The sequence below is a fragment of the Physeter macrocephalus genome, chromosome 13 (assembly GCF_002837175.3).
Source record: "Physeter macrocephalus isolate SW-GA chromosome 13, ASM283717v5, whole genome shotgun sequence".
NCBI classification, from domain to species: domain Eukaryota; kingdom Metazoa; phylum Chordata; class Mammalia; order Artiodactyla; family Physeteridae; genus Physeter; species Physeter macrocephalus.
Genome location: NC_041226.1, coordinates 5,458,853 through 5,470,060, shown reverse-complemented (window position 1 = coordinate 5,470,060; position 11,208 = coordinate 5,458,853). Strand labels below are relative to the sequence as shown.

Below are 11,208 nucleotides of genomic sequence, written 5' to 3'. Positions count from 1 at the left end.
TTTTATTTAAAATTCAGATTTCTGAAACAACTATACTAAGAGCGGCATCGTAGGTCTTCAGCTAGATAAGACATAGCACGAAAATAATGTTCACTTTAACTTTTGAAGGTTCTTTTAAAAGCACCACTTAAAATGTACATATCCCCCCCCCCAAAATTAAATGCAGAAAAACTGTTCTCTCTCGGGAATGAGTTTGAGAATGCACAAGGAAGCCACAGAGACAATTTTTTAACCTCTGGTTATTGACAGGGAGCACTAAATTCAAGAGGATTTGGAGATTTTCCTACATTGTTCACTTAAAGGACCACAGGTGCAGCGCTATCAGAGTTTCTTGGTAAATTTCTAGCCCTTTTCATAAATATGGTTACTGGCCAGATTTCTAAAACTTAAAAATTTGTCACCCAAAAAAGTAAAGTATAGGATTTACAAGTATTTCATTTTTTGAGAAATTTTGAGAAAGGACCACAAGTGCAGCACACCAAAAAGTAAGTGGAACTAGTTTTAATAATCTCTGAAAACTGTTAAGTTCTAGATTTATTTTGAAACCAACTTCCAAACAAGATAGAATAAAATCAATACATATGTATACTACACCGCTGAAGCAGCTTAAACTTGCCAAGACATCTTCAGAGCGTTCCCTTTGAACTCCTTCCTTGGAGCCTCGGGTGATCTTCCGCTGTCACAACAGCGGCCCTGCTGGAAGATCCCTCTTGGGTGTTTGCGCTGCCAGCGCGGCCCGTCCTCAGCCCCGTCTCTGCACCAGCCCAGGCCCGGGTGCTGGGACGCCCGCGCTCGCCCCGCGTCCCTGCCTCACCGCTTGCTGGATCGCTTCTGGGACTTCTCTGGGCTGCCCCGCTTCCCCGGCGGAGAATGACGGGCAGGGCCTCGAGCGTGGACGCTGTGCTTGTACGGGTGGGTTCTGTGCTTCTGCCGGCTTTCCTCCTTCTGGTCCTGGCTTTTCGCAGGTTCCTTACTGCCCTCTTTTTGTTCGTGGTCTTGCTCTTTCTGGGAGGGCAGTGTGTTCTTAATTGTGTTAATTAGAAATCTCTTATTTGTACCAGCAAGAGGACACTTCATCCTGGGGAAAGAAACAATCACAAATCAAACACTCAGTCCAAAGCTGAACCCTCCGATCATGGCAAATGCCAAAGAACTCTGCTTGCACGGAACTGAGTTTCTGAATGTGTTCAGCTTTCCTTGCATGCCACCTAGTGTAAAGTCTGAGCACAAGGGGAAAACCCAAGACGCTTGGAATTCTGGAGACAGACTGGCTGGACCTTATCTGAAGACTTTAACCCCTTCTTCCTTGTTGGGACTGACTTTCCCAACAAGTACCACAATGTTATGTATAGGTGTTGACCACAGCCCAAATTACCTGAGTCATTTAATAGTATCTCCTTATACCATAAATGCCTGATTTGACTAGAATCTGCATTTTTAGTTAAATTTATGGTGGCTTGTTTTTAAATATCCAAGAAGAAGGATCAGTCCCTCCCTAAGGAACAAAAAAAGTGTACCTTGCTATATCTTGAATACTGGAGCTACATGATGTACTCTAGAAATAAAAATATCTAAAGAATCTATCTATTAAATGCGATAATCACCTTTTACCCTCTAAAAAACTTAAAGTTTCTATTTCAGGACTTTCTGTTTCAGAGTCTGTGCTCTGTCCCGGAGCACTGTTCACACATCTACCCTCTGGGTGAATTTCTGTGCAGTGTACATTTCAGGGGCTCCCTGAGTCAAGTTCACCCAGGAGGAAGGATGTAACTGGTTAAATCCTTAATTTACATGTCTAGGTATATTTATATACTCAGTATTTGTTTTATTTTTCGGGTGTAGTAAACCTTTCATTTTAGAAAAGAACACCCCACACAGATGAAAACCTGAATACTTCTCTTGGCCTTGAGCCAAGGAGGAAGCTGATCCGTCCAAATCGTGTTACTCAGGGTGGCTGGTAGTAAACAAAACTGAATGTCGTATCCCATAATCTCCATCTTTGTATCGAACTTTGATTCAAGGAGAATCCCACGCAGTACCTCAAAAGCAGCCCACCAGCAGCCCCACTGCAGTGATCTTCTCGTGGAAGAGAAATGTTAAGGGGTCACCAGCCAAGTGTCCCTGTTACGGAGGTCAGGCCACCTCAGGCAACCAGAATGGCACTGAATCTGTGAGTAAAAGGAGGAGGAGAAAAAGAAACGAAAATGGCTCCTGCTGCCAATAAGCAGCTCTTGAGGCCGCGTGGAGAGAAAGTACCCGCGAGGTCTCAGGAGCGTGTGTGCGCGCGGGTGCCGGCGTGCTTGCCGCTCGGGCTGCGGGGAGTGGAAATGAGCGTCACTGAGGCGGAGAAGGGGCCGCAGGAGGCCGCAGAGGCGCTGGGGGCGGCACCGGAGCTCTGGGTTTTTCTTTTATTGCTGGAGTCCAGGAGCCACAGTGATGAGGAGCAAGGAAGAAAGGCAACAACAGAGAGCGAAGAAACCCCACGGTTCTGCGTGTGAGGCCGGGGGAGGCTGAGCTTCCGGAAAAGCACGCCAGCATGAGGCTCCTCGGGCCCCAAGGCACGGCCGTGTGTACCTCCCAGAGGTACAGGATCGGGACACCTGTGCAGTTAGGAGGGACGGCCGGGCTCTGCCCTCAGTGACTTTACAGGATTCTCAGTGCATCCAGGCACCGACTGGCTGGCGACACCTGGACCACCGCATTTGCAAGCTCACAAAGATTCAGAAGAGCACGACACACGCGTGTGTTACACAGCAGCACAACTCCGCCAGCCTGCGGGAAGGGACTGCCCTTCAGTGCGGAACGCAGAGAGCCCAGGTGCCCCTCTTTGCCAGCTGCGGCCAGGGCTTACTGTAGGAGCTAATCGTGTTCATGAGCAACGGAGCACCCATCTCTCTCGGATAGGGCGGACTGGAAACGGCTGGTGCAAAACAGCCAGCGACAGAAGAATTCTGGGGCCTTTTCAGCGCAGTGGGTCGTCAGTGCTGGTAAAACTGGTCAGTTCTTGTCTGGATCGAACAAAGAAAGAAGGTGATTACTGCCAGATGGGACAGTAACCCAAGATACTAAAACCTTTGGAAACGGCTGGCGCATTCAACTGCGTTTTGCCAGCTTCCACGTGAGATCATCTCCAGCGCCACGTGCTTGCCTGAGATGCACAAAGCTGCTCCTGGGCTGGAGACCGGCAGCGTTCATGCTGTGAGTGGGGGCCGCGTCGGAGGAGGCATCCCTAGCTCCCCGCTGCTCGTGTAACCCGCCGACTCAACACAGGGACCAGAAGAGCTAGCGTAGAATGAGGTGGCGTTCTGGAACAAAGTCCACAAGAAAACCGGCCTTTACGTCGCTTTTTCACATCGAAGATGCGAGCTCTAATGCTGGTTGTGCCTAGGTTGTGTCCACCTTCAAGGTAAAAAGTCAAGCATGGCTTGGAGAGAACTTGGTTTACTTGGGTGGGGGGAGGAGTGGGGGGGGGGGTATGAAAGCGACTCCCCCAGATACGCCAGGACACATTTTAGAAATGGTGACAAGTGCTCACCCATACTCCACTGATAAATGAGGCAGGACAACGAGACTGGGGGGCCGGGGGCGGGGAGCAGCTGAGGGCAGATGTGAAGGGACACGTGGCAAATGATTCCATACAAAGAGTGTATAAAACCTGCACTGAATATATTGAAGCATAAGGAGAATAACATCAATGCTGAATGTGAGGAAGTCCCTGGCAGAGAGCGGCTCTGGCCTCTACTGTGGTCATTAATTTTGCGGAATCTCACCGCCAGTTGTCCTACGGCTACAAAGTCATACAACACAGTGTACACACGTGCTCTGCGATCACACTGTCTCTTAGGCCAGACCTTGGGCATGTTAAATAATCTCCCTGTTGTCTCTCATCTATTAAATGGGGACAAGAGTGACTATTTTAGGGGACCGGATGCAGATCAGAGGAGTGAGAATGTGCTCAGAACAATGCCTGACGCGCAGCAAGCACTTAGGAAAGGTTAGCTCAGGGCGCGTCCTAGTCTTCCGACTCGGTTCGCTTTGTGACCGTGGGAAAGTTACTTAATGCCTCTGTGCCTCACTTTTCTATTTGTAAATGGAAGCAATAGAAGTATCCGCCTATTGCAAGCGTCTAATGAGATAATGCATAAAGCACTTAGCACAGGGCCTGGCACACGGTACATCTTCAATAAATGTTACCTATGGGGCTATGATTTCTTATGCATGATTCCAAAATTTGAAAACCAAGTTCTTTTTCTGATACGACAACTCGTTTGGCAGCCAGACCTGGCCTAACCTGACGCTGGGCACTTCTCTCTACTCCGTATCCCGTTGGGGGGAAGCGTTCATAGGCTTCGCTGAGGAAATGATCATGTGTTGAACAAGTACCATTGGGGTGTTTATTGTGCATGCTGTCTGGGCTATAGTACCTATCTAAAATGTGAAAATATCTAAATTTAGAAACTTATCTGGATCCGAGGGCTTTAAACAAGGGATTGTGGACCCCTGTTATTGCTATTCACTCTCCCTTCATGAAAAAGAACATATATAGCACTCAAGTTAATACATCAGGGATTTGTCCATGATGGAAACTCAAGACAGCTAAGTCTCAAATCACCCGGGATAATAAGTTAATCAAGAACAGAGAGGAATGTCTGATGTTTCTCCGTGAAAAAAAAAAAAAATGATTAAAAAACGGAAAGAACCTGAGCCATCAAGAAAAAATGAATAAGATGTTTTACAGAAATGTTCATAAAAATGGTTACAGTTTTAAAGTTTTGGTACTTCAGATGGTTAAACTTCTGTATCTGCAAGTTTCACTTTCCAGGATATCTCAATTCTCCATTGATATCAGAGTCAGTGGGCTACTGGGTAGTACCTCTGAGCTTATAATCTGCATTTCCTAATGGTCTATAGACTCTGTTTGTAGATGGTCCTCGGGTATAAATAACACTGGAGGCTGGAGCAAGTGGGTCATCTTGAAGGTCCTTCCACTTCTGAGTTTCTCCGCGCATGTTCTGTATGTTGGCCCTTCAGAAAGTGACCCTCCTGTCCTTCCTCACGTTAGGAAATTATTTCATTGCTCTCTGTCTCCTTGTTTCTCAGTTCTCTTTTAGTGCCATGTTTTTCTGTATTTGACATGACACAATAAGCTAGCGTTAGACCCTCAACCGTCCTAAAGCCTTCTTTATATCAGCATCGAGGCAAAAGCCTGAGCCCTGCGGCACAGGCACAGGCCTGGCTGCTGGGTGGGTCTGTACCGGCTTTGTCCCTGGCTGCACCCAAGGATGTGGGGTGGGGACCACAGGAGGCTACAGGATGGGCAGCTGCTTTCCTGTGGAACTCTGACCCCAACTCTGTTGACTTTCTCACGCTGGCTAGTTACTTTTGTTTTGGGTTCATTTTTGATTTTAGAAAGTTATACTAGCTCATGTGGGAAGAGCCAGATTTAAGGTGCTAACAACGTAAATGGATATAAACTCGAAACAGCATGAGACTGGTTAAAACTGCTCTAGAAAGTACCCATGACAGCACTGTCAGACTCAAGAGCCGGCATCGTATCCACGTTAAACCTGACAAGTGAAGCGAGTCCCTTCACTTTCAAAGCTGTGAGCCCAGAGGCTGAGATGAAGGGCTCCGCCTGCCACGGGAGAGATTAAGATGGGCCGAGGCCAGGGCTGTAAGCTCTTCAGCCTTCTTTCCCTTTTTCTCGAGTAGGCACACTGTGTAACACTGTGTAAGGTCATTTGCAAAAATGAGGCTCTTTCTCCCCACAGGTATCATACTCAACTTATGAAAACCAGTAAGTTATAAAACAAATCTAGAGAACAGAAGGGGAAAGAAATGCAGTTTCTTTTTCTTTCTGCTTTGCATACTTCTGTCTCTCTGCTGCTGAAGGACAGAGGTAGTGATAGCTAACATTCTGCAGATACAGACCTGCCACGTTTGTGTCTAAAGTAGTTTCATGAATGTGACCCCTCAAATAGGGACACACGACCGCTAGCCAATAAGAACGACAGCGGCATTGCTGACGCTGACGAGCAGTTAGTTCCCTGCGCCCTTACGTCACCAATGCCTCACTTCATCTCTCCGCCGTCTCCCCTCTTACAGATGCCCAAGAGGCAAAGCACCTTATCCAGGCTCCCAAGCTGGAAGGACGTGGAGCTGGGACTGGAACCAGAGTCCGCCTTCCAGCACCATCCCAGCTGGGACAGAAGAAGCAGACAAGAGAAAGGCACCTGCGGAGTAAGCAGATGGCCCAGAGCAGGCAGGGAAGGAAACCGCAGGTGAAAAAGCTGTCAGCGCGCTGGCCGCCGGGGCTGCTCCGTTTGGGACAGACTCCTAGAAGCAGATCTAAGTCGGCTAAGAGCGCTGGCCGTGCAGGAGCCCAGGTGGGTCTGACACAGACGAGGACAAAGGCACCGAGCTCCCTGCACACACGTGACTTGGAGATTTGTGAAGTACATCAGGCTGTGGGAAACTGTGGTTCCTCTTCTTCTGTTTAGGGAAATAGAACCTTGGGATCGTGGAAGCCGGGATCAGTGCGTTGCGCCCCGATTCATTCCTTTATTCTACGGCCAGAGCCCTTTCCACGCCAGCAAACGGCATTTTATCTTCCATTCTGCACATTGCTTTGCATGATCACGGATGTACGTCTAAAGTAACAGCCACAGAAAGAAGCACAACTACACTTCCAACACTCCAAGGAACCAGGTAATACTTTTGATCTGATGCTGCGGTTGGTTACAGCTCATCTTGTTTAACACGCCACGTTCACCGTAACCACCCACGGCGCCACGGGTTATACTTTGGCAGTCGAATGCTTTAGCCATCTGAGAAGGTCTTTTATAGCGTTGTAATCCCCACAGCGACACCGTTAATCCTTAATTACACTGCGTACAACAGGCCTGAGGCCTGAGGCTTGTTTTCGGTATGCTCCGTCTCCACCACTACACCCAAAAGGAATGAAAAGTCGTTGATTGACATACGTGTACATATATATCTGCGGTATTTATTTTTAAAAATCTGAGAATCTTTCACATGTAAGGCACTATGCTAGGTCCTGCAGCAAAAATAAATACCAGGCTACCTGTCTGTGTTGACGCTGTTTAGGAGACGGCCAGGAGGAACAGAAGGTGTGACCAGGCGAGGATCAGAGGCGGGGGTGTGAGTAGCGGGGCCCTGGGATGGACAGGGCATGATCCCTGGCCCCCTGCCCCCTCTGCAGGACAGGTCGTTTCTGTAGCCGTGTAAGCAACGAGAGCTCATTCAGGGCTCCGTGATCCACTTTCATAAGCAGGCAGGAAGGGGATGTGAACGTGGGAAGCAGGGGCAGGACCCACGGCGCTGTGTGCTGACAGTAACCGCAGAAGGGGGGCTCTGGACAAGGAGGATCCGTGCTGGTCCCATCAGCAGTTAACCAGGACTTAGGAAACCTCTTTGGGCTCCACGTTCTTTAACTGGGAAGTAAAGGCTCTGGATCTCCGCGGCCCTGAAATACTGCCAGGAGCCTCACCCACAAGTCAGTCTGAAACTCGAGCCCTCCCTGCCCTCCCCGCTGGTTCCAGCATGTGGTCTGGTGCTCGGCTGCAGGCTTGTCCGCGTCCACCTGTACCGCTGCCTGTGCCTGGCCTCTTAATATACCGACTGGCACTGAGCGAATGTTCAAACGAATAAAAACACCACGTGCCTCAGTGGAGGCTGGGGCAGTGATTCACTTCCCAATAATCAAAAGCTGATTACGTAAAATGGAAGATGTAGGTGGTGTTCCCCCTTATCACCAGATTGACCCCAAGCCAAACAGAAAAGCACCCAAAACGTCATTCCCCTTAAAACAACTGGGTAAAGAAAACTGAAAAAATCATTTTCTCTCAAATTCAATCTGTGGAAGTTTTTGTACCAAAACATAAGCCTCTCCAACGTATAAGGCTGAAATCATACAGGCCGTAGACTGAAGCATTATACTGGGCAAAGATCAGCTGAAGTGAATGGGACCAGAATAAAAACAGCTTTGTAGACAGTGAAGCTGAGCAAATTTCTGAAATTTGTGCTTATAAATTCCTTTATGTTGACTGAAAGGAAGTCACGTGGGCCAATATTTCAGCTTCTGTGAGGCTTCTATCAAGAACAGCTTCTCAAGAGATTCTTTTGCTGAAATACATCCAAGGAAGTATATAGCACCAAATGGTTTCTTTCTTTACACTAAAAAAATGGCATCCCAGTTGCATTTTCTTTAGTTCAGCAATCTCTTCTGGCAACGGCTCAACTACCTCACTTAAGATCTCTCTCATGCAATATCCAAGAGGAGAAAATAACGTCACTCACTCTAGTTCTGTTTCAAATTTTAAAGCCAACGTGAAGATCTTCTAGATGCTTAGAAACGCAGACCATCGCCCGCTAGTAACTGACCGATTGTCTGCTCCTTTTGGATATCTGTCCACTTGACAGGGACGGGTCTTGGGACTCCTGTGGCTGGCCACCTGGCCACCTGTCTGCTCCTGGGAGGACTGTGGGAGTGCTTCAGTTCTGCAGAGCAGGTTGGTATCATTCTTTTTAATAAATAGGGATTAGCATAGTGTTTTTCACATTTGTGTGCACCTTAGAATCACCTGGGTATCTTTTTAAAACCCCAAAGCTCAGGCCATACCCCTAACTAATAATCTTTGATGGTGGGAAACAAAAATACTTGTATTTTTGGAAGCTCCTCAGATGATTTCAAATGTGCAGGTAAATTTGGGAACCACTGAATTAGCAGTTAAAAGTTTTATTTACACACGTACACACACGTGCGTGCGCACGCACTTATTTAAACAGATGTAGAACCAGGTGTTTCCCTGAAATGAGCAGGATGGGAAAGGTGTTCTTTGTTCCAGCACCGTAGGCAGAAGCAAGTCATGGTTTTCCTTGGACCAGACCTCCCTTCACAGCCCGTCCCCGTTAGGTGTGCTGGACCAAGAGCTGCCTCAAGGAAAAGTTCTGTGAGACTGTTTGAGCTGCAGGGTGACCTAGCTGGGTATTCAGATGTAAGTGAGCGGTCACTTCAAAGAAAACAACTCACAGTATTCACTGCTGACGATAAAGCTGAAGGTTTCAAATGAAAGAAAATTCGACTTTTGGGGAAAGAGTGAAACTTGACATTTTCCCAACACTTAGACGACTTTTCTGATGAGATTAGTGGTGATATTAACAAGTGTGTTTTAAAAATAGTATATAATGAAATGTGTCAACATTTGGAGGAGCTTCATAACTCAGCGAACCAATATTTTCCAGATGACCAGTTCATGATATTACAAAACCATGCATGAGTGGAAGATCCAGTAAAAGTGCAAGGTAGACCAGGGGATTTTATTGTAACAGCATATGAAAAGTCCACATTATTAAAAAGAATGTGAAGAAGCTACCACTTGTTGCGGTTACTTGCAAGTCGTGATGTAGTATAAAAGAATACCACAGTTTTCTGAAAATGCTATTGAAGTACTTCTTCCTTTTCCAAATATGTATCTGTGTGAAATCAGAGTCTCTTCATATACTTCAACCAAAATAACATATTACAACAGATTGACTGCAGAGGCAGATAGGAAAATCCAGGTGTCTTTGATAAGCCAGACATTAAAGAGGTTCGCAAAAATATTAAACAGTGCCACTCTACTGAATAGGTAAATTTTTGCAAACATAGCTATTTCTATAAAAAATATATTATCTACACATGTAACACGTTTATTATTTTTTTTTAATAAATCAATAAATACTTTAAAATTGCTCAGTTTTAATTTCGAATACAGTAAATACCGATAGATATAACCCATGTAAAAAAGTTCTGTGGGGTCCTCAATAATTTTCAAGAGTGTAAAGGATCCTAAAGACCCCAAAATTTGACAACCACTGTTATGAGAGTTGAAAAAAAATAGCAGTGTCAACAGGAATGCTTGCTTGTCTTGTCACCTCATGGGAGAGTGTGAGTTTCCCATCCTGTTCTCCCAGGATCCACCTCTTATAAATCTGGAGCATCTTATTTTGTCTGCCATTTTTTACTCTCTTTTTCAACATCCTTCTCCCGCCCTTCTTGGGAAGACGCTGCTAGTTGCCCCCCAATATCCGTTCTTCCTTTCTTCTGTAGTAAAAGAACCTCAGATTTTATCTGGTACATGACTGACTGAGAAAAAAAGACTGAGTTCCTGGCCTTGTAGCTGGTGTAGACATGAGACTTAAATTCAATTCTGGCCAATGGGGTCCATGTAGAAATGGCACAGACGACTCCTGGGAAGTGTGCTTGAAGTGGGTGGGGGCATGCCTCTTCCTCTTCTTCCTTTCTGCTAACTAAAATGTGGAAAAGAATCACACCCTTTGGTTGGGAGATTTGGAAAACTGGAAGGAGCCCAGGTCCTCCATGACTCTGGAACAGCCAATCTAACTGATACGATACCCAGAGAGTAGGTCAGTCAGTACCCGACAGATCTCAAGCTGGCCTGTGCATATGGCAACTCTCCTCAGGAAAAGCAGAGCTGATGTTGACAGACTAGTTCTTTGACCCTGAGAAAGTTCTCCCAAGGCAGTAAGTGGTACTAAGGCTGTCAGGTTAAATGACTTCCATCAGGAGAGCTGCCTAGTAACAAGTGATCCCCTTCAACATGCCTCATCTGGCGAGAACCCTGACTGATACTTTCTCATCCACTTGTCATCTGAATTTATGATTTAGCTTTAGGCTGATTCTTTCACAAAAGGTATTAAAATGGACCAATGACTACTGTCAGCCCGATCAAGGTCCTGCCTTACACCAAAAACCAAAGCAGCCTGCCCCTACCAAAGTTTGCACGAATCTAATTCATATTAGTAGAGGCACCTTATCTCTCCTCTCTTAAGGACAGAGGGCTGGAAAGAAGATAAGAGAAGTAAGAAATAACATGTACTGGTGAAGACGTGAAGAAAATGGGACACTTGTGCACTGTTGGTGGGAATGTAAATCGGTGCAGCCACTACGGAAAGCAGTATGGAGCTTCCTCAAAAAATTAAAAAATAGGGCTTCCCTGGTGGCGCAGTGGTTGAGAGTCCGCCTGCCGACGCAGGGGACGCGGGTTCGTGCCCCGGTCTGGGAGGATCCCGCGTGCCGCGGAGCGGCTGGGCCCGTGAGCCGTGGCCGCTGGGCCTGCGCGTCCAGAGCCTGTGCTCCGCGATGGGAGAGGCCACAGCAGTGAGAGGCCCGCGTACCACAAAAAA

The 11,208-nt window shown here is 46.9% G+C and overlaps 1 protein-coding gene across 1 annotated transcript in view; it reads right to left on the bottom strand.

The window, feature by feature from the left end:
* Positions 1–486: 486 nt before the first annotated feature.
* LOC112065424 (protein POLR1D-like) overlaps positions 487–11,208 on the bottom strand; it is a 42,500-nt gene continuing 31,778 nt past the window's right edge. Inside the window, exon 3 of the mRNA XM_024126026.3 lies at positions 487–1,078. Within this exon, the coding sequence (XP_023981794.1) occupies positions 811–1,078 (268 nt within the window). The 3' untranslated portion in view covers positions 487–810. The remainder of the gene's footprint in view (positions 1,079–11,208) is intronic.